This window comes from Chelonoidis abingdonii, chromosome 2 (genome assembly GCF_003597395.2).
Source record: "Chelonoidis abingdonii isolate Lonesome George chromosome 2, CheloAbing_2.0, whole genome shotgun sequence".
In the NCBI taxonomy this organism is placed as follows: domain Eukaryota; kingdom Metazoa; phylum Chordata; order Testudines; family Testudinidae; genus Chelonoidis; species Chelonoidis abingdonii.
The window spans coordinates 106250840-106274692 of NC_133770.1; the positions used below are offsets into that span (position 1 = coordinate 106250840).

At 45.6% G+C, this 23853-nt stretch overlaps 1 protein-coding gene across 1 annotated transcript in view; it reads left to right on the top strand.

The window, feature by feature from the left end:
- Positions 1-23853, top strand: part of ADCY1 (adenylate cyclase 1) — a 257663-nt gene that overhangs the window by 173450 nt on the left and 60360 nt on the right. Inside the window, exons 6-7 of the mRNA XM_032796824.2 lie at positions 13786-13944; positions 15776-15917. Coding sequence (XP_032652715.1) covers positions 13786-13944; positions 15776-15917 — 301 coding nt within the window. The remainder of the gene's footprint in view (positions 1-13785; positions 13945-15775; positions 15918-23853) is intronic.

Genomic DNA, 23853 nt, shown 5'->3' on the forward strand with positions numbered 1-23853 from the left:
CCCCATTCTTAACCCCATCCTGGCTAATAGCCATTTAGGACTTCACCACCATGAAATTATCCCTTCTCTTTTAAAGCACTGATATAGTCCTAGCCTTCAAACCTCCCTGGTAAGGATTCCACAAATTGAACTGTGCACTGCGTGAAGAAGAACTTCCTTTGATTTGTTTTAATCACTCTGGCTTATTATTTCATTTTGTTGACCCTAGTTCCTTGTAATTAGGAAGTAATAAAATACTTTTCCTTACCATTGGTCTCCACACCACTCAGATTTTATATACCTCTGGGATCATTTCCGTTAGTCCTCCTCTTTTCCAGCTGAAGAGATCTAAGCCTCTTTTAGATCTTCCTATATGGGACCACTTCCAAACCCCTAATCATTTAGTTTGCTCTTTTCTGAACCCTTTTTTAGTGCCAGTTTGATCTTTTGTGAGGTGAGGAGACACATTGTACACAGTATTCGAGATGTGGGCGTACCATGGATTTATATGCAAGGGCAATAGATGAGTATTGTCAGTCTTACTTCTATGGCCTCTTTTTAATGATTCCTAACCATACCCGTTTATGCTTTTTTGGACCCAGCTCTGCACACTGTGGGGTCTCAGAGAATCACACGCTCAGATCTTTTCTTCTGACTCATAGTAGCTAATTAGCCCGCATCATATTGTATGTATACGTTGGGGTTATTTTTTCCATGGGTTGCTTGACTTTACACTGAAATTTCATTTGCCATTTTTGCTGCCAATCACTTTTATTTTTTGGAGATGGGTTTTGAAGTTCTTCACAGTCTTGCTTTGTCTTAACTTTGAAGCAGTAAGTCACTGAATTTGCCTCACTGTTACCCTAGTTCTAGATATGTCTATGAATAATTGGAATAGGATTGGCCTGAGGACTCCTTGGGAACCAGCTAGTTACCTCCAATAGAATTTTTGACATAATTTCTAACCTTTGTTCCCTGCTTTCCAGTTCTCAATCCATGAAAGGACTCCTTTTTATCGCCATGACAGCTTAATTTACGTAAAGAGCCTTTGGTGGGGACCGTTGTCAAGCTTCATGGACTAAGTGTATGTCCACGGATCCTGTCGTGTGGTTGACCACCATTCAAGAGAACTCATAGAATTAGTAAGACATAGATTTCCTTTACAGAAACCATGTTGACTATTGTCAAACAGTTTTCGTTTTTCATAGTGTCTGACATTTTACTCTTAACTATTGTGTTGATGACTGGGCCTGGTACCAACTTAGACTTACTGATTGTAATTGCAGGATCACTTGCTAAGCTCGTTTTTAAATGATTAGTGTTACATGCCTACTCAGCATCTGGGTACAGAAGGTTTGAGGAAGTTACAAGAGTCTTATTAATAGTTCTGGCCAATTATCACCTTTGAAGTTCTTTCGTATTGGTGAATGGCATCTGTCCTGTGTGTGTTAAAGTGTTGCTTTATCAATTATTCAAACCCCTAGTGAACTTCAATCGTGGACCAGTCTAGATTGTACCTACAAAAGCGCAGCTCAGGTTTGGGAATCTCCCTAACAATCCTCACTGTGAAGTGAGCAAGTCTCAGCTCCAAGCTATCTAGCACTTTTTTTCGATCATCAGGCCCTGTTTGCAAGGTTTCTCGCGCGGTTTTATCAACTCCTTTGTATTACGGGACTCGCACGGATTGGCCTTAGCTTCTTCAACCCTATGGCTTTTCTTATGACTTCTTGACTTTTTGGCGAGTCTTAGCAACTCCTGCAGTTTTTCACTTATTTGCAGTGTTTGCCTTTTATTGCGTCACTAGGAATTGACTTCCACTTTTTAAAAGTGCAAGTCTTTTTTTATCTCTCGATGCTGTATTTACATGGTTTGTTAAGTGCTATCGTGGCTCTTTTTTAGTTTCGTTTACTGTGTTAGTCTAATTTGGAGGTATCACTGAAAGCTGGCCTCATATACGGTGTCTTGAAAAAAGCACGCCTGCAATCTTGCAGGGATTTCACTTTAGTCACATGTAACCTTTAACTTCTGTTTAACAATCCCCCCATTTTGCATAGATCCCCCTTTTTGGAAATTAAATGCCATAGTGTTGGCTGTTGAGATGTCTCTTCCCACAACAGGGATTTTGATGCTATTGTGAATTATGGTCACATTCCAAGTGGTCTGCCTATAGTTAACACTTCTTGGACCAGCTCCTGCGCTAACTCAAGGGTTACACGTACCCAGCGCTCCATGAAGCAGTCATTTAAAAGTTAATCAAGAAAAATTTCTCGATGCCTTTTGTCCTGAAGTGAATGTTTCCAGTCCAATATGGGGATATGAATCCCCACCTATTTTACATTGGGTCTTTTTATGGATAGTCTCTCCTAATTTCGCCTAGCATATTCATGCATCACTATACTGTCCTGGTCAGAGATGTACGACTGAATGAGATCCCTACAAATGTTATACTCTTAATTATAGCATGAAATTTTACTCCATAGAAATTCTAAACTGGAACATGTGAATTCGACTTAAGATTTTTATTCAACTTATTTGGCGTCTACATTTTCTTTCACATATAGTGTCCAATCGCCGCCCCACCAGCCCACGACCTGTTCGTGCTCTCCGATATAACCTTGTTGTCTACCCCGGAATGAACTGTTGTCCCATTGATTGCTACTCAAGTTCCACCAGGTTCTGTGATGCCATTTAATATAATACAATCCTCTCTTTAATCACAAGGCACTGTTGTTCACACCATAATTATATACTAGTATTTTTAAAATTGATACTTTTTTTTTAGCTAGCTTTTGTGTACAAGCACTTTAAAGAACTTGTCCCTGTTTATCTTTTTCTCGCCTCGTTCTGATGTGTCAGATCCTCTTTATGTGACTGTTTATAAATCTGAATCTGGCCCTATACATTATACCTCTTCCATCTCTCATGCTCCTTACTAATAGAAAACGGTTACTCCCTTTGGTAACTGTGTTCTTGCGAGATGTGTTTTGCTCATATTCATTCCAGTTAGGTGTGCCACGCGCGTGCACGTTTGTTGGAGAAACTTTTACCAGCTAGCAACACTCGGTGGGACGGCAGGGGCCCCCTGGAGTGGCGCCGCTATAGCTCCTGATATATAACACCTGCCGGCCCATCCGCTCCTACAGTTTCCTTTCTTGCCGGCCTTACCCGACAGTGGGAAGGAGGGCAAGGTGGGAATGGATATGAGCAACAACATCTGAAGAACAACAGTTACAAAGATGAGAACACGCTTTTCTTCTTCGAAGTGCATGACTATATCCATCTCCAGTTAGGTGATCTCCCAAGCTTCCTAGGCGGTGAGGCGTCGAGGCGAGACGTATGCGGAATGTTAAGACAGTGAGCGAAGGCGGCAATCGTCTCTAGACTGTTGAACCAATGCGTAATGGGCTGCAAAGGTGTGGATGGAAGGACCCAGGGTGCCGCGCTGCGGCAAATTCCTGTATGGGAAATGGGCACAAAAACGCAGCAGATGAGGCCTGAGAACTAAATCGCTGTAGAGTAGGGCGGTGGAGATGGCCATGTGGACTTGAGCCAAGTCATAGCAAGTAACCGAGAAGTACATAGATGTAACCCAAGACCATCCATTGGGAGGAGACTGCATGCCCTTACACACGTTTCTGCTCGAGACCGCTCAAATAGCTGTGGTGATCGCCGAAGGGCTTTGCTTCCTCTCGATGTAGAAGGCAGAGACCTTCCGACACCAAAGTATAAGAGCTGTTGTTCTTCAGTCATGATGAATGCAGCTTGAAAGAAGACTGGCAGAAAAAGATGTCCATGGTTATACGTGAAAAGGCCTGAGACGCCTTGGAAAGAAACGCCGGGTGCGGTCGCAGCTGTACCTTGTCTTATGGAACACAGTAATATGGAGGATCCACAGTCAGTGCATGAAGTTCTGAGACTCCGTTAGCCGAGGTAAGGACCTAGGAATAGCTGTTTCCCAGGTACAGAGTACAGTACGAGCTTGTGGTCAAGGCTCAAAGAGGGTGCCCATGAGCCTGAGCATTAAGACCCAGGTCAGGTCCCAGGTAGGGATAGGGGGCTTTGACCTGTGGGTATGGTCGTTCCAAGCCTTTGGGAACGTTGGAAACTATTAGGGTGGGAAAAAACGGAACTCTCCAGCTTCCCCCAGGATGGAAGGTGGAATAATAGCCGCAAGGTGTCCGCAGAGAGGAGATTGCCAACCCTGCTTAAGAGACCATACATAGTCCAGGATGTGGGATTGATGCAGAACGCGGAGAATGGTCATGCTGGCACACCATGGCAGAAGCGCTTCCATTTTGCGAGGGATAATGTCGATATGCGTGGAGGGCTTTCTGCTGTCTGAGCAACACCTGCTGTACAGCGCGGAACAGCTCTACTCTGATGGCTATTAGAAACAGAAGCCATGCTGTCAGATGGAGGGACTGCAGGTCCGGGTGGTGCAGCCGCCCGAAGTCTTGGTGTGATCAGGTCGGGCCAGAGCGGCAGGGGAATTGGGTCTGACAAGGACAGGTCAAGCAGCATGGAGTCCAGTGCTGCCTCGGCCAAGCCGGCGCGATCAGAATAAGGTGGGCTTTGTCCTGCGGATCTTGAGCAGACCGGTGGACGAGAGGAAACATGGAAAGGCATAACAGAGGTGGCCCATCCACGGAATCATGAAACGCGTCCGACAGGGAGCCCAGGGAGCGACCCTGTAGGGGAGCAGAACACCTGGGCACTTCCTGTTCATTCTGGATGCAAAACAGGTCGATGTGGGAAAGCCCCACCTCCGGAAATCAAATGGAGAACGCGCTGGATGGATGGACCATTCGTGCGAGAGGAAGGACCTGCTCAGGTGATCTGCGAGAGTGTTTCATACCCCTGGAAGAAAAGAGGCACCAGATGTATGGATTGGGCTATCACAGAAGTCCCCACAGTCGATCGCTTCCTGCTACAAGGGAGAAACGACTTGTCCCTCCCTGCTTGTTGAATTTAGATACAGGCTTAGTTGTGTTGGTCCGTGAACACTGCAACACAACGGCCGTGTAGATGCGTCCCGTGGAACGCTTGGCAACGCCAGCCGACGCCCAGAGCTCTCGGAACCAGTGATATCGAAGCATCAGCTCCGGGGTGACCAAAGGCCTTGGGGTGCACACAGGTGCCAAGTGGGCGCCCCAGCCAGCGCGGCACGCGTCCGTTGTTAGGGACCGTGGTAGGGCTGGGGGAGGATTGAAAGGTAGGCCGAAAACACGTGGGATGACATCTTTCCACCAGGCGAGGGAACCCAGAAATCCAGTGTAACCGTGTCAGAATAAGCACTTGTCTGATCGGCGTCCAGCTGACCGATAGACTGAGCGAGCCAGGTTTCGCAAGTGGACGCATTCGTAGTCCTGAGCATATGTTTTGTAAACAAAGAATGCATGCGAGCCATAGTAGTGCACAAGGAAGAAAGGCAAAGACGACGAAGAGTAAGTTGGAAAACATATGAAAGACTATGACAGAGAGACTATGGCTTGAATACTGGTGGGCGCGGGCAAACTGGCTGTTGCAGAGGTTGGAGTCCAGCACTGCCCCAATTAAATTCCTTATTTTTGCGTGGGCATCAAGGGTGACTTGTCACCATGAATTGTGATGACAGGGGCCTAGAGACGTTGGTAAACAAGCATCCGATGATTGCACATGGTCTAGAATGACGTTGAGCCTCAGAGGTCCTCGGCATAAGCCTAGGTCGTCCAGGAGGAAAGACGTGTAATTCGACGATGGCTAAGTGAAGCGGTGACGTCAGACGGCCATACAATTTTGTTGAAGACCCGGGGGTCAGAGAGAAAGACCAAAAAGGGAAGGACAGTAAACTGGTAGTAGACCGCCTGATTTACCCCACAAAGCGAGAGGTACCTCCTGTGGGGGGGAATAAATAGCAATGTAGAAAATATGCGTACTTCAATGTCGAGAACAGGCGTACATCTAATGTCTGCCAGGATCCAGGGAGGGAATTAGTGCCCCAGGGGACAGATAACCATCCGCGTGACTTGAGAACTTTGTTGATGAATTTGTTCAGCCCGCCAAGGTCGAGATGGGCCGGGGCCCCCTTTGCTCTTGGGGATCAAGGAAATCGGGAATAAAACCCCTTGCCTTAAACTCTTCTGGTACACAAAAGAGCTCCCTATAGCTCGGGGGACGTTGAAGGACTTTGCACGCTCCTGCATGAGGAGATTGCTCATGAGAGGTCCCTAAGAGGACGGGGAGGGAGGGGTGGTGGGAGGGTGGGACCAGACAAACTGAAGACGGTATCCAAAGTTCCACGCGTACGAAGGATCCAACGAATCCAAAGTCAACTGGACACGCCGGAAGGAACGAGGAAAGCGGTTGGAAACTGGAAGGGTTCTGAAGAGGGAATTGGAACGCTGCTCCGACGCACCCTCAAAAGTTTTTTTGGGGTCCCGATTTGTTTGGCAGGAACTGGATTGTGCGCCAGGCGTTGAGTCCCACCGATGAATGCCTAATCCCCCCTGTGGGTACGTGCGACCTTCTCCACGGGCAAAATCCTGTCTTGGACTGAGAGGCGGGGGCTAAAGGGCGCTGAAGGCTGGGAACGGAATGTACCATATCTCTGATCTGGGGTGTAATGTCATTCCCAGTGAACGATATACCCAGTTGTCCCTTCAGACTCTGGCAGCCCAAGGGGTTCTGTGCTTTGCGAAAAGACTTGTCGCATCCAACCGCAAAGTCCTTGTGGTATAGTTGCAGCGCGGGCGGCATAGGCTGGACACCCTGCTAACCAATGAATGCATCGCAATGGGTATACCAGAGGCGACTGTTCGCCGCGAATAAGGCCGGAAATCTAGTGACCTTGCACAAGGAAGGTCTCCAACCCTGTTTCCCCTCCTCTAGGAGTGCTGTGAAGCTCCTGATGGAGTACTGGGAACCCAGCTCGGTAAACTTGCCCGACCGCACTGCCCAGGTGTTATAGAGTATCGGCTTAAAAGAGGACTTGCTGGGTCGCCACAACGAGCTGAATCTCCGGCAGAGTAGATCTTCGCGCCCCAACAAGTCCATGCCGCTTGCCTCGGCCTAGATTTTGGTGCGGGGTCCGCGCCGGGGTGCCTCCCATATCGTTTGACTGATCCCTAGCCTCTGTTTGTCAGAGGATGGAGATGGATGGCAGGAGAGAGATCACTTGATCATTGCCTGTTAGGTTCACTCCCTCTGGGGGACCTGGCATTGGCCACCATCGGTAGACAGGATACTGGGCTAGATGGACCTTTTGGTCTGACCCGGTATGGCCGTTCTTATGTTCTAAATAATTGTAGCTAAGTCTACAACTTCTTAAAATTAAAGGAGCAGCAGAGGCTGGGTTGGTAGAGTGGATTTCATCTACCCAGAGGCCATTTACACAGATCCACAGTATACTAGGATTATGAGGGTAGAATGAATTTCAGCCTCAGTTTGTTTCTGGGTCCAGTTTAGAAAGCAAAAAACTGATTCATTAGTTACAGAAATAATCCATAGAATGAATAATTTGACAAATTTCAATTTCTTTTCTAGAAATATGGTTGTCCTTGAATAGCTGGTGACTTTCCAAAATGTATTCATAAATTGAAATTATTTACTGAATACTTTTGGCAAATAGTTCTTGGCCTGTGGATTGTTAATGAGCAGACTGTAGTGAATTTCTGATATTCACATAGAACAATTTTTGATTCGTTTTGATTAGACAGAAATGTCACAACATTGGGAGGACACGCTGAAATTTTGTGCCTGAAACTTGCTCACCAATGTATTCATTAATAGTTGCTTAATATTCCCCATTTTTCATATGTTTGCTAGAAAATTCATGGAATCTAATTGCAAAAGAGGTACAAACACACCCAAAGCAAATTGGGAATTTTAAAATTTGAACAAATATACATGAACAGTGTTTTTAATTTTTCTCCTTGGCTTCAATAATGATACAAATATCATTGACACATTTTGGAGTCTCTGGGAAGAGGGTAGAAATACATTTGCAATTTAGATTTTGAATTAATTGAGCAAAGCACAAACTGCCTTCAGATTCTATTTCATGAATCTGTGAATATATTGCAAAGCTCGCTTTCCTTAACATGTAGTGATCAGTAGTGTAGTATTTACTCTATCTTTTTGAGATCTTTAACTAGAACTTTGAAGACAAATTTTGTTACAATTTTCCAGTTTTGAAAAGCATATTTCCTTAAAAGATGAGTTTTTGTTTTCCTTTGAGGACATTTAGAACAGAGGAAAGAACAGATTTCTTTTCAAGGTCTTGACAGATTATGCCTCTTTTCCCTTTTGGGGGATATTTCCTTCCCCTTCTCTTTACATTTAATGTAAGTTTCAACATACGTTTTTTGTAATATGAAAGAGTTTTTAATATTTTGTGAATAAAAAATAATAATTTATGCATAGGTACTTGCAGGTGCTTGACTCCAATTAATACACAGCTGCTGTGTTATGTGATATAGACTATGTAAAGGCTAGTAAGGCCTTAATCTTGATTCTTGAAATGCTCATGAATATACTTACATTTACCCATGTGAATTGTCTCACTGGCATCAGTGGGACTGCTCATAGGAATAAAAGTAAGCACATGCATATGTGTATGTAGGATTGTGACCTTAGTTTGAATGTTCAAAATGATCAGTTTGAATTAAGCACAAAAATGAAAAAGGCCTTTTTTTAAACATAAAAGCACTATACCCACAACACTATAACATGAGAGCAAGAGCTGAATTATTTTTCAAACATTTAGGCATAATAAGTATGTGCAAACATTTGTGGTTACCCCTCTCCTTGTTTCCACCCCCCCCCAATTAAAAAAGTGTGTGTTTCTCTTTTTAACTCTTACCTAATTCAGAAATATCTTAAACTGATTAGCTTCAAATTTCCAGTGAAAATTCATCTCTGGTTAAGACCTGACTTAAGAAATTATAACCCAAATGGTGTAATTTTGAGAAAGTAATGACAGTTTAGAATTAGGGGGTTAGAATGGAAAGGATTTTTCAACTTCAACTATTGCAAAGCTGCCCTGACGCTGTAACATAAGAACAAATGTTAAAAATTATTTTTCGAAGCATTTTGACATGTCAAAAGTGAGTAAACGTGTGTGTTTACTCTGCTAAATGATAAACCAGAGTCTCTTTTTAGTTAACGTTGCTAATGTACATATGGACTTAATTCTTCCTTCAGTAAAACCAGGCAACACTGAAGTTAATAGGGAAGCGCCACTTAGCAGGAAGGAGAGTATAGTTCACAGAATAGGACATAAATACAATAACTATTAATACACAACTTCCATCGTGAAGAAATTATGGATGCAACACACACAACGTGCCTGACACAAGCCCGCAAAACCAAAGAAATGAAAAATTAACCCACCTAATAGTACATACTCTTCATTCTTCCACCCATAGGCACATATTTTACAATTACGACTCCTACCATATATCACAGACCATGCACAGCAATCCTAGCTTTGCCCTGTTTTTGCCATTTTGCATACATACTTTACTGGATTACTTTTTCCCCAGCACTAACAGCTGTGAAAGTTTGGGGAAGTAGGTTATTGTATTGCAAAAAGCTGCTTTGGTAAAAGGCTGTGCACAGATGGGTGGTTAAAGGAGGTGATGGAAGGCTGGTATCCTTGTAGGGGCAGAGTTAAAGTCATAGTGCAGAGGTGGGCAAACTACGGCCCACAAGCCACATCCAGCCCAGCCTCTGAGCTCCCATGAGGGAAGGCTAGCCCCTGCCTCTCCGCTGCTGTCCCATCTCCCCACAGGAACGCTGCTGCACGGGAAGCACAGCTGGCTCTGCCCGGGCGGCAGGGCTGCGAGCTTCTGCCACTGTGAGAGGCATGGTAGGGCGTGGAGGATCGCGGAGGGAAGCTAAGGAAAACGGAGCAGGGGAGCGGTTGGATGGAGTGGAGGCGGTTGTATTGGGTGCAGGTTCTGAGGGGGGCAATCAGAGGATGGGGAACAGGGGTGGGGGAGTTGGATAGACGTGAGAGTCCTGAGGGGCCTCCCAAGGGACAGGGAGCAGGTCCCGGGGGGCGGTTAGGGGAGGGGGTTCTGGGAGGGAGCGGTCAGAGGACAAGGAGCTGGTGGGGGGAGGGATGGATGGGTCGGGAGTTCTGAGAGGAGTAGTCGGGGGCAGGAAGTGGAAGGGGGAAGATAGGGGGCAGGGACCAGGCTATTTGGGGGGGCACAGCCTTCCCTACTCAGCCCTCCATACAGTTTTGCAACTCCGATGTGGCCCTCAGGCCAAAAAGTTGCCCAGCCCTGTCATAGTGCCTGGTCTGTGGTGTATTCTTGGTGTGGTAATGGTAAGGTGTGCGCTTGTGAGTGGAGGTGAACGGTATGTACTGTTAGGTGGGTTAATTTTCCATTTCCTTGATTTTGTGGGTTAGTGTCAGGTAGGTTGTGTGTGTTGCATCCTAGCTGCTTCACAACAGTTTTTTGTCTATTAATTTCATAGGGCATTAATACTTAACTGGGTGGGGTATTGGATGGGGGTGGACCTATGGGGGGTTGAAATGCAACAAGAGAGTATTTCATCCCTTGGCAGTTGCATGTTAGCCCTTCCCTGCTGTAGGAAAAAATGTTATAGAAGAATGTAGCTCCTCCCAGAGAAGCTTTTATGAAATAGCCTTCCCCCAACCCCCAATCAATCAAACTTGTGTACACCTGGCACCACTGCCATCTACCCGTCCGACTTGTGTATTCCTGGCCCCCCATCAGGTTTGTGTGCTCAGTGCATAAACTTTTAGAGTATAATGTGAATAAATGCTATCAATTCCATAAGATTCAGCATTTTTCAAAAACAAACTCCCTCTTGCATCAGTCTTCCTCAGGGTCTGCCTCTCTGCCAAGTTATGTGGAAAAAGACAATGTTTTCAAAGTGATGTCAGTCAACAACGAAAAGTTGCTGCAGGGAAATTTTAGCCATAGCCCAAATTCAAAAGCTTCTGATTAAAAACGTATGAGAGGAACCCAAATTAAAACCTACTCAAAAATTCAAACAGCATAAAGTTAACCCTGTGTGAAATTTCACCCCAGCTGGCCACCTACTTCTAGAGAGAGACAGGAATTTATGCCCCATTTTAGAATGCAATCCTAACTGTGGAGATAGCTGCTTAGCACATGTGTACGTTTTTGCAGTTTCAGTGCAATAGATGTTGTCAATTGTTAGAAATAAAAAGTCCTCTCAATGCCACCCGAGTGAGATGAGTACTATTAACACTGACTTTAACAGCTAATTACAGTTTCTGCATGTATAAAATGTAAATCTCTTCAGGCTCAGCCCTGCATATGGGGCAGTGGGTAGCTTTGCTATTACAGGAGGAAAGATATTACGGCTCACTCACAATTCCTCCCCTGCTACCTTCCTATGCTGAGCAATCGTGTTGCTTCACCCTTTCTTGGGTTACTTACCATCACCCCCATGTCTAGCCAGCTGAGCTGCCTGACACATGAAGTGTGGAGCCAAGACTGCCCCATCCCTGATATCCCCCACTGGCATCTCCTCATGCCCATTTGCAAGTGAGTGAGGGGAAAGTCTTATGTGCACAGCCTTGCTCCCTGAGCCTCAGTCAGAGAATCTAGTATCTGGCTGTCTGGGGGACCCTACTTCCCTGGGTGGTCTCATAGGACTAGACAAAATCTAGCCCCATGGATTTCTGAATAGCTAACCCAACTACGTGCAGGAGCACAGGTATCAGGACTAGAATATCATGTTTGTGTGACTTGGATGGGAGGGAAGGGCAGAACTTTCCTACTTAACTGATTTTGAATCTGAAATCTTGAGAGCAGTAAGCAAATTAATACAAGAAAATGATTCCTGGTGTCTTTTTAAATATGCATCATCGTAGAGGAAGGAATTAAACAATCAGAGACGCTTCAAAAAATTATTTTTTACCTCAGTAAGTTTTAAATCAATGAAATGAAGTGGAGTTGTTCATCAAATAAAACTTAAGTAGAATGCCAAGCAAATACATTACCACAGAATAAGGAAATAAATCAGAGGAGATAAATATTTTTATTGATGTTTATTGTTTAGGACTTTCTCTGATGCACAAAGAGAAAACAGTAGATGGAATTCACCTTAGTACAGAGGGTTAGCACCATCTCCTCCATATCACGTTATTATCATTGCTATGAGTCTGTATTACAGTCAGACCTAGAGGTCAACCACTGTCCCATTTACAGACAAAGGCTGGGAAATGTTATCTCCATTTGGCAGACTGGGAACTGAGACACAGAGAGATTAAGTGACTTGTCCAAGGTCACTCAGGAAGTCTGGGGTGGAGCTGAAGAATTGATGCCAGAGCTCTTAATCCCGGTTTAGTACTCTACCCGCAAGACCAACCTTCCCCTCAGTGCCCTGTATGAACGCTTATGGTGAAATCCCTTTACCCATATAAATCCCATGTTCTTTGTGTGAGACGAATTACCAGGCAAAATTCCCCAGCCTCTAACACAAAACCAGGCTGTATAAATAGAATATATGCTTTCTATGAAATGAAGGATCTCTAAAAGTAATATTGTCCATTTTAATATTCAATTGAAAGCAATCCCTTGTAATACTGTATTTAAATATGTTTGCTTGGATGCATGTCAGGTTAAAATTACACTTAATAAGATAATTTCAACAATTTTCTTTTGATTCCACCATCAGTTTGCTGTCAGCTGTCATAGCTGCCTAAAGTAAATATGCATTAAGAAACAGGAAAATTTATGACAGAAGAAACTGTGGGTAAATAAGTGGAGACAGAAGATAAACAAGCAAGTGCTGTAGTTTGACTGTCACTGGATCAGTTGAGTTACAAGCAGAGTGTATTTTTGTTTATCTTGATAGGAGATCTAAGCTTCAGAAGGAATTTAATAGCAAATACTGAGAAGGTGGCAACTAGAACTACATAGTACAGTTTGCAGAACTTGAATCTCGGACCACGTTCACAAAAAGGTTTGCTAAGAGGAGCAGACTTTTCAAATGAACTTTAACCCACTTTCAGATGACCCTGGGACAATATAAATTGAAGACCTATATAACATCTGCTTTAAACCTGATTTTTTTTCTGGATGAAATTACGTGAAACATAATCTTTGACTGAATTTTGTTTTGAGTGTTTGGATTCATTCAAACCTGAAAATCAAATCAAAACTTCATTTGGTGCTGAAAGTTAGGAATTAAACCACTGACTCTTTGTAAGAAACAAAACATTATATTATTGTTATGGTTTAGATCTTGGGAAAACTTGCATTACTCCAAGAGATCAGAAAGAGAAGTTTTTATACAAGCAAAAGTGAAAGGAAATAAAACAGAGAGCAATAAGAGAAAATAAATCAGCTTTACAAGTGTGCTATAGACAGTGACATGGGGGGTCCTGATGATGGAAAGCCCACCTCTGGGGAACATTGTGGTGGCAGCAACTTTTCTACTGCTGGGATCATTTCTCTTCCCTTTTCTGTTCTAAGTGTAACTGCCCATCTAGCACTGAGCTGTTTGAATTTGTATTTTGCAGCTAGCATGAAGTAGCCAGATTCTAGGTGAAAATCCACTATGGGATACTGAGATTTTGATTAGCTGGGATGAGATCACCAAATCTTTTTCATTAGTGATTAGTGAAATCAGGGTGTGAACTTTTCTAAAAGCTTGGGAAGGCAAGAACCTTAACTGGCTATGTCACCTGTCTGAAATTTTTAAAGATCATTTCTCTGCAGTTGGCAATGTGTAGAAACGATGAGTCTTGGAAGAAAGAGACAGGAAGGTGATGGAAAGAAACGTTCTTCTCTAAAGATCTGATACCATCTATTGCAGGTCTGTAGCAGAAGCCACTGAAGTGGATCTCAACATGAGAGTTGGACTACACACAGGCAGGGTGCTTTGTGGGGTCCTAGGTCTCCGCAAATGGCAATATGATGTCTGGTCAAATGACGTGACTCTAGCAAATGTAATGGAAACTGGAGGATTGCCTGGGTAAGTCTCAGAGAAAAAACTACAGCCCTGAATGAGAGCATCAATTATTTCTCTCTTTAACTGAAAGTATTTTGCAAAGCCAATTACTATAATAATTGATACGTAAGGGTGTTTCAGGTTAAGGACTCTTATGGACTGTACTTCCTACTGTTCAAACATCTCCCGCAGAACACTAGGATTGAGTGACCTCTAGATTTCTGTTAGTAATGGTTCAGAGAAGGTAATGTGAACAAAATTCTGTTAAAATGTAAATGTCCTTTGAATAAGCTTTTCACTAGAAACTGCCAAATATGAAGGGTAGGAATGAGGCAATGATAAAATTTCAGTCAAAAAAGAGCTACATACTCCTCTCAGTAAAATGGAGTTACCTCAATGTAATGGAGGGGAGGATTTGCCCATCTCTGCCTCCAAATATGTGGCGTAGTATTACCATTACAAAGTCAGATTTTCAAAGTTAGGCATGCCCGATGCCATGCAAACATTGGTTTGTGCCTAATATATGTATCCAAATACTAGGCATATGTGTGCAAATCATGTATTTGCATGTGCTCTTGGAGAACTAGTAATTTAACTGGGTATGGGCACAAGCAGGTACTGAAATTTCAAGGCCGCATTGAGCTTTCTTGAGTACACGTTAAGTGCATGCAAATATGTTAGAACAGGACCCCCTGTATCAGCTGGAAATCTGTTGGATTTTTACAAAACAATTTGTGTTCCGCTGAACAGGGAGAGGTGGAGCCTGCTAATTCTTGTGGTTAAGATGGGAAATTTCCTACTTCGTTGACATTTGTTTACTATAGATGATTTTGGTAGTTTAATTTAGTTTGCTTTGGAAACTCGCTTATCTGAAGGCATCACAGTAAAATGAATGTGAAAAGATATTTAAGAGAAGTAATACCTTTACAGTTAAATTTCTGTGAAAATGTTCCATGTGTAAAGGGTGGCATAGAAGAAAGTATAAATACAGTTATAGGAAAAATAGACCAATAGAGAGAAACCTAGCTGGCATTGTTGCGAGAACAGAATGGGTGGGGGCAGCTAATAAAATAGGTTGGCTAAATTAAGACCATCAGAGTTTGTCTACGTAGGGACGTTCAGGAAAATTAATCCAAATTAACCAACTGTGTGTATGTAAAGTGGATTAAACTTCATTAAGCCCCTGTGTGGACCCTCTTATTCAAAATTAAAGTGACTGTAATTCAGTGTAGCTTATTTCACTTCCAAAGTGAATTAAACTAAACTGAATTAAGGGCACTTTAATGCTGATTTAGAGTGTCCACCCAGAGTCCTAATGTGGTTTAACTAATCCACTTTGAAAGTTAATTGAGGTTCAGTTTCCCGATTACACTTATGCAGACTGAGCCCTCAGAGTTGTAAATGGATGGGAAAGTGAAAACAAAAGCCTGACCTTTGTATAGCAGAAAAAGAACAGCCATTGGAAAGATTTAAAGAGTGGGGTGGCATGCATAAAATAGAGGGACAATATCTCCAGCACGTGCTTTAATAAATACCTAGAAAGCTAGAATACTTGAAATATAACATGTATGCCTGCATACTTTGTAAAATCAACCAGACTTCAGTTTGAGGTGGTACTCTATAGTGACTTACATTTGTTCAAAGCATCTGCTAAATTTAGGAAGTTTATATGCTAAAAACACCTAGGCATTAGAGTTGGTTGCGAGAATTTAGCTGCCCTACAACAAAAGTTCACCTACTGTTTTGTGCATGTAATTCACCTTTGTGTTGTTCCTCTGCACAGTGATGGATTTCACCCAGATGAATAGGTCCTGGCTCATTGCTTTAAAATCTTTTTTCCTCTCTTTCTCTCTAGGAAAGTTCACATAACAAAGACCACCTTAGAGTGCCTAAACGGTGACTATGAGGTAGAACCAGGGTATGGCCATGAAAGGAACAGTTTCTTGAAGAAGCATAATATTGAAACATTTTTTATTGTACCGTCCCATCGGAGGAAGGTAGGCTTTACAAATTCTAGCTTGTTCCATGGTGTAATTTCATAGTTTAACAACTATATTGTGAAACCACCCTTAAAACAGAGGCAATATCTGTATATATTAACTATTGAGAGAGACAAGGTAGGCGAGGTAATACCTTTTATCAGACCAACTTCAGTTGCTGGAAGAGACAAGCTTGTGAGATTCACAGAGCAATTCTTCAGCTCTGTGAAGCCCAAAAGCTTGTCCCTTCCACCAACAGACGTTGGTCTAATAAAAGGTATTACCTACCTTACCTTGTCTCTTTCATATCCTGGGACCAACACAGCTACAACAACCCTGCAAGCAATGTCTTAATTATTAACATTTCTTCAAACCATCCGTGAAAATAGGATCTTTTATTTTGAAGGGAGGGGGACATCATACATGATTAGTTCTGAAAATTGATCATTCTCTGAAAAATAATCTACTTTTAAGTATGAACTGTCAGAAAAGCAGATGGTTCATTCAAACCCTGCAACTGTACTGTCAAATAGTACATGATAAAATATCACCCCAGTGACTGAAGTTCATTCTTCTCTCCCTCTTTTCTTTTATATATGCATTTCTGAACATCAAACCTTCCATCTTTGTACTCTTTGGTTGGCTGGTTTTTTGGTTTTGTTTTTTTTTTCCGGTTATTCTCCGGTGTCCACATTTGGACATGTTTACATTCCCAATCATACTCCCCTAACCCTTCCTACAATAAAGTGTGATACTAGTGGCCCATTTACTAGGCCTGAACGAGTCCTCAGGGGATAGAAGCAGCAAAAATAGTGATTACAATCATGTCTTGCCTGCAGCAGAAAAGTAAGTGAAATGAACTCACCCATAATTGACGTAACGTACTATGGGAGTTTGAAAAAGTTGCCATGTGAGCTCTGCAGCACACACCTAGTTATCTAGGTCAGGGGAAGAAGCTAGAGTAAGCCGGCCTGGTTTTGTGTCCATATACCATTGCATCATGTTTGCTAATCATTCAAGCACCTTAGAACAAATCTTATAAGAGTAGCACAGCAAATACTCAATACTCTGCCCAGTGTGTTCATTCTCCTCCTCCTGATGAGCTGAGCTGCTCCTGAGGCCTCAGATTCGTTGCCCCTGTTCATTCATCCACCTCAGCCACAGTCCCTACATGCCCTCAGTATCCCCCCTCCAATCCACGGCCTTCCCAAAGCTCTGCTCCCCTTACCCCTGTTCCCCTCCTCTGCCCTCTGCAGCACCTGTGCTTTCCTGACCCTTCCCCCCACCACACCCCCACAGAAGCCAACCCTGAATGTTAGGGGGTAAGGATAAGGTGGGGAGGAAATTAGCACCGTAGGGAAGGCATGATAGCAGGAGCCTTCACTTCACATCTCTGGTGTTGCTTAGAATTGAGCTGATTCTGATGGAGACACTAATGTAATCTAGTTCCCTCTCTCTGCCAGGTCTTTGAGGATAAGGAAAGTGGAGGCCCAGTGGTGTGATGAGAAATTCCTGGGCCTCAGCAGTGCGAGGCTGGTGACAAAAATGATACTGAAGCTGGCTGATATGTTGTAACACCTTTCTCCTTCCACCCCTCGCTCCTTCCTTTTAAAACAGATTGACAAGTGCTCCCTAAAAACAAAGCCTGAAGCCCATCCCAAAAGAACTAACCAGTCAAAACAACTATCCAGTGGTTCCGTTTACAACAGCTTCCTCTCATCCTGGTGTCTTGGTTTGTTACTAAAACTATTTGTGACCTCACTAGAAGCCTTGAAATTCCCTATTCACCAGTTAAACACATCCAGTTTGTACCATCTTTCCATAATATGTTTACAGACCAAAAGGAACTTTGGTACTTTTTATCCATGTGTGACAGGGTAAGGGGGATCCCATCCAGTGCGGGGCGAGTGCACCTCATCTCCCTTAGGGGGCAGGGGCAGGGTGTACATAACCTGCGTCTGTGTCTCCATAGCCAGAGTCAATGAGTCTGCTAGCAGGGCAATGAGGCCTACTGGCCAAAGTCAGTGTATTAGGCCTGCTTAGCAGGGCAGTATGGCCCAATAGCCAGAGTCAATGTATTTGTCCCTTTTAGCAGGGAAGTAAGGTCTAGTGGCCAAAGTCAGTGTATTTGCCCCAGTCTGCAGGACAGCAAGGCCTGGGAACCAAAGTCACTGCATCTGCCCCTGTTAGCAGGGCAGTGCAGCACAGTGGCCAGAGTCAATGGGTTTGTCCCTCTTAGCAGGGCAATTGGGCCTAGTGGACACCGTCAATGGATTTGTCCTTGTTTGCAGGGCATTTTGCCTAGGGCCACAGTCAATGGATTTGTGCATCTTAGCAGGGCAGTATGGACTAGTGGCCATAGTTAACGGATTCATCCCTGTTTTGCGGGGCAATACGGCCTAGGGCCACAGTCAATGGATTCGTCCCTGGTCGTGGGGCAGTGCAACCAAGTGGCCTCAGTTGGGGAAAGGGGCCGCAACACCCAGAAAGAGGGATGGTGGTGGCCTGGATAGGGGGCCTGAGCCCTCCCTCACCATCAGATCCCAGCCCAAAGCCCTGGTAGTGGCAGGAGGGTGTTCCACTGAGTCACCTGCGGTGGTCTGATGGAAACACACTGCTGGGCCACTATCTGATTCCCCTGGGCTGCTTCCTACCGTGGTTCCCACTGCTGCGGTCTGGGCATCTCTGCTCTCTCTGGGTTCCCCGGTCTGTGCTATCCTCGGTGACTCTGGACTCTGTGGAGCCTCCATGGGTGCCTGGCGTCTGCCTGCATTGCGAGGCATCTTCTGGCTCCGATGGCCTCCGGCTTTGGCTTATCCTAGGGGGAGCAAGTATTGTATGCCCTTCCTCTCCAGCAGTCAGCCCCAACAGAGCAGAGCTGCTCCCTTTTATACTGATGCATTGAAATATGCCCAGTAGAGTTGAGGGGGGCATGGATTCCTCAGCCTACAATGTGGGGTTAACCCTTCCCCATCCAATGTGGGGTGAGTGCACCCTAACCAGTGCTGGGTGAGTGTGCCCTGTCATACACCCTCCCCTTTAAGAGTGGATCTGGCAGGGGCTCTGCACCTCTTTCCTCGCCCTGCAGCCAAGAAGAGAAATCAGCGTTGCCATGCACATTTCCCAGGAAATCATAAGGTTGTAGGGATAAGTACCACCGCATTATTTGGGGGTTAGTTTCCTTCATGTGGTGTAACCAGCACAGGGGTGCATGGTCAGTAATCAGCCGGAATGTGTTCCCCAGCAATTAATACTGTAGAGAATCTATGGCCCATTTGACATCTAGGGCCTCTTTCTCTGTAGTCAATTAACAGGTCTCTCCAGGGAACACTTTTCGCCTCAGATACAATAGGTTCCTCTCTGGCGTCTCCTTGAGACAGTACCGCCCCAATCCCTACCTCTGATGTGTCCATCTGCAGGATGAAGGGTTTCTGGAAGTCGAGATGGACCAATATTGACTCCTGGGTCAGCCGTTTCTTTAATGCCTGAAAGGCAGCCTCACACTCCCTAAACCACTGAACTCTCTGGGATTGTGATTTCTTCATCAAGTCAGTCAGGGGGACGGCCAAATTCACGAAATCCAGTACAAAACACTGGCAATATCTGACTAGGAATTGCTGAACCTGTCTCTGTCATCAGCATGGGCCAGCTCTGCAACATTTGTACCTTCCCAACTAAGGGTCACAGCTCTCTGCCTCCAACAGTATAACTTAGGTATGTTACTTCGTTCTGCCCAAGATGGCATTTTGTTGAATTCATGAGTCCAGCCTCCCGGAGTGCATATATGACCTTAGAGAGGTGTTGAAGATAGTCTTCCCAGCTGGTGCTATATATGACAATGTCATTGATATAAGCGGTGGTGTACTGCCCATGTTGTTGTAATAGCTGATTCACAAGTCGCTGGAAGGTGGTCACTGCCCCATGTAGCCAACGGCATGGTTATAAATTGATACAGGCCAAAGGGGGTTGGGAATGCCATCTTCGAACGTGAGTTTGGGGTCAGAAGGATTTGCCAATACCCTTTGGTGAGATCCAAAGTCAATAGGGGGAGCCAGGCTCCCCCAACCTCTCGAGGAGTTTTTCGACCCACAGTATCGGATAGACATTGAATCAGGATATACTGTTCACCTTTCTAAAGTCAATACAAAACCAGATGGACCTATCTGGTTTCAGGACTCCGACTACTGGGCTTTGCCACTCACTATGAGATTCTTCTATCAAGCCTATATCCAGCATGACCTCCAGTTCTTTCTGGATGGCCCCCCACATCTTCTTGGGCACAGGTCAGTGGGGTTGCGTACCTTTTGTCCTGGTACAGTGGCAATATGAGCCAACAAGACATCTGAGTAGGACCGCAGGAGTCTTTGCAGTTGTTCTCTCTGGGTCTGGACAAGTTCTGTTCCTATCAACATTGGCCCATCTTCAAAGGATTCATCAGCCATGGGTCCTAATTCTGGTTCAGGGGTGCAGGGTGTGATTAGTAAAGCCTTCCTGCACCTCCAGGACTTTAGCAAATTGATGTAATACATGCATGTCTTGTGGCACCAGCCTGGCAGCTGGACCTCATAATCGATCGGCCCAATCTACCATGTGACTTCAAAGGGGCCTTGCCACTTAGCCAATAGTTTTGATTCAGTTGAGGGCAGCAGGATTAGGACCTGGTCTCCTGGTTCAGAGCTCAGCAGCCTGGCTGTCTCGTTACACGGTTGTGCCTGAATCTGCTGCACCTGCCTCAGATTTTCTCTGGCAAAGGTCCCTAGCATCTGAAGCCTCTTCTGCAGCTATATCACATGATGGACAATCCCCACCAACCTGTGTCTCTTGCCCTACCCGGCCCTCTTTCAGAAGGCTGAGAATACACAGGGTGGTCTCCCATATGAGTCTGAAGGGGGAGAACCCCGTTGATACTTGAGGTACCTCCCATATGGCAAACAACAAGGCTGAGGGTAGTGTATCTGAATGTTGCCGATCCTCTTCCACAAATTTGCGTAGCATGCTCTTTAAGGTCTTGTTAAAACATTCTACCAATCTGTCTGTCTGGGGATGGTATAAGGAAGTTCTCAGGGCTCGTGTATCTAAGAGATGGCAGAGGTCGGCCATCAATCGGAAAGTCACGTTCGTCCCCTGATCTGTTAAGATTTCGTGGGGTATCCTTACCCGTGCAAAGACCTTGATGAGCTCAGCGGCTATCTTAGGGGGCATGGCAGTCCATATAATGGGACTGCTTCTGGGTAGCATGTCACATAATCCACTATCATGAGGATATACGGGTGGCCAGAGGAACTCTTGTCTAGTGGGCCTACCAAGTCAAGCCCTATTCACTCAAAGGGGATCCTAACCACAGGGAGGGGATGAGGGGCCCTTTCAGCACTCCTTTCGGGTCCATGCATTGGCACTCTGAACATGAGGCACAATAATTCTTCACCTCCTGGTGGATATCTGGCCAGAAGAACCGCTGTGCCACCTGTTGGAGGGTCTTGTCTCTTCCAAGGTGCCCTGCCCAGAGCACCAAATGGGTGAGGTGTAAAAGACCCTGGCGCAACCTTCAAGGGACCAGCAGCTGGCGAAGCACTTCTCTAGTATGTGGCTCTTTCACTAGGTGATAGAGGTGGTCATGCCATATTTTGAAGCATGGGCCTTGGGGTTTTTTGGGGAGCACCCCTCCCCTCTTGATTTATAGCGGTAACCTGCTCCCAGGGGTGACTAAGCATAGGGTCCTCTCATTGTTCCCAGATAAAGTCACCATCTTGTTCAAGCTCTGTTCATGCATCATTGATGGAGGAGTCTGTTCGTGTAGGTGGGGGCACTGAGATCATGGCAGACTTGGAAGGCCCTTCCCCTGGATTGGCATCCCGATCCCTCACAAGTAGCCCCATTTTTGTCAGCCTTTTGTCTTCTGCTGTCGGACGGTACTGAGGGGGCTCTTGCAGTAGTTCTAGGAACCATGACCAGTCCCACCCCAGAATCACTGGATAGGCCAGCTTGGGAATCAAGCCTGACTGAGAGGGCCATGCTTTGGTGGTATATCTCCAGCATCACCCAGGCAGCAGGATACAAATGTAGGTCTCCATGGACACATTGGATGTGGATGGGGGTCCTGTCTGGTACCAGATCACCTTGGACGACAGTTTGGCTACAGCCAGAGTCAATCAGTGCTGTTGCAGGAACCCCTTCTATGAGCACCGGGATCTGGAGCTTTTCTGGACCCCTATTCCAAGCCCAGGGGCTGGCTACCCAGACCTGCTCATAATTGCAGTCCATATATACATTGAGATATACCTATCTCCTAGAACTGGAAGGTACCTTGAAAGGTCATAGAGTCCAGCCCCCTGCCTTCACTAGCAGGACCAAGTACTGATTTTTGCTGCAGATCCCTAAGTGGCCCCCTCAAGGATTGAACTCACAATCCTGGGTTTAGCAGGCCAGTGCTCAAACCACTGAGCTATCCCTTCCCCCATCATGTTGGAAATGCCCCTCTTGACCACATTCATAACAATGATATCGGCCCCTCTGTGTGGCGAGTCCATTCTAATTGGATTGGCTCCGACTAGTGGGCTTTCATACCACTGTGTAAGGCCTCGGGTAGCAGTCGGCTTCAGACTCATGTCAGTGTTCCTAGTCGGGGCTCTCGACAGGAGTTGCAGTCCTCCCAGTGGGGCCGAGTGGGGTTTCTCCTGGCTAGCCAGCCTTTCCCCCCCGAGTTCCTCCATCTTATGGGGCTGGGGTTCCGTAATTTCGGCCACCAAGTAATCCTCTATCAGTCCAACCGCTTCCGTAAGCGTTGCAGGGCGGTCTCTATGCACCCACTCCTTCCCCCTGGTCTGGAGGATTTGGGTGAACTGTTCCAAAATTACCACTTCTGCCAGCTGAGCATCAGACGACTTGTCGGTCTTTAGTCATCACCAAGTGTAGTCCCAGAGAACTGAACCGCCGGTCGTGGCCTAGCCTCTGTAGGGTACCATTTCTGATTAAATCGCTGGTGATATGTCTCGGGGCTGATATTGGTCTGGTCTAGTGCGGACACCTTCACTTTTTCATAGTCCATGGCGTCCTGGTGGTCAAGATTGCGATAGACCACCTGGGCTGGCTCCGTTAAGTAATAGGCTAGAAAGTTGTCCCACTTTCTCTGATAACGCCGGCACTTGTTGGACGAGCCTTTCCTGTTGGATTTGCTGCTGGATGCTGCAACATTTCCTATTGGTGGCTAGTAACCTGTTGCAACACTTGCGCATATTGCTGCTACCGTTGTTGTGCTACCTGTTTTTGCTGGTTTTCTAGGAGCCATTTCAAGACCTTGTCCAATTCCATGCTGGCATCTACTAATTCATGTAGCTAGAATGCTAGGGAGGTCAAGGGAAGAACCCATACCTCCCTCTCCTCAGGCCTGGGGTGTTTCCCACATTCTCTACCAAGTGTGACATGGTTGGGTTGACCCCGTTTATGCGGAGTGAGTGTGCCTCGTCTCCCTTAAGGTGTAGAAGCAGGGTCTGCATAAACTGCCTCTATGTCTCCGTAGTCAAAGTCAATATACTCGCCTCTGTTAGCAGGGCAGTGAGGCCTAGTGGCCAAAGTCAATGGATTTGCCCCAGTCCGCAGGGCACCAAGGCCTGGGGACCAACGTCATTGCATCTGCATCTCCCTCTGTTAGCAGGGCAGCGTGGCACAGTGGCCAGAGTCAATAGGTTTGCCCCTCTAATCGGGCAGTAGGGGCTAGTGGCCACAGTCAATTGATTCATGTCTTTTTGCAGAGCAGTAAGGCCTAGAGGCCAGGTGACCTCAATCAGGGAAGGGGGCTGTCATGCCCAGAAAGGGGGATGGTGGCAGCCCAGGTAGGGGGCCTGGGCCTTCCCTCTCCACTGGACTCCAGCCCAGAGCTGGTAGTGGCAGGAGCGCATGCCACTGAGTCAGTGGGGGTGGTCCGACGCAAGCATGCTGACTCAATATTCCAGTTCAC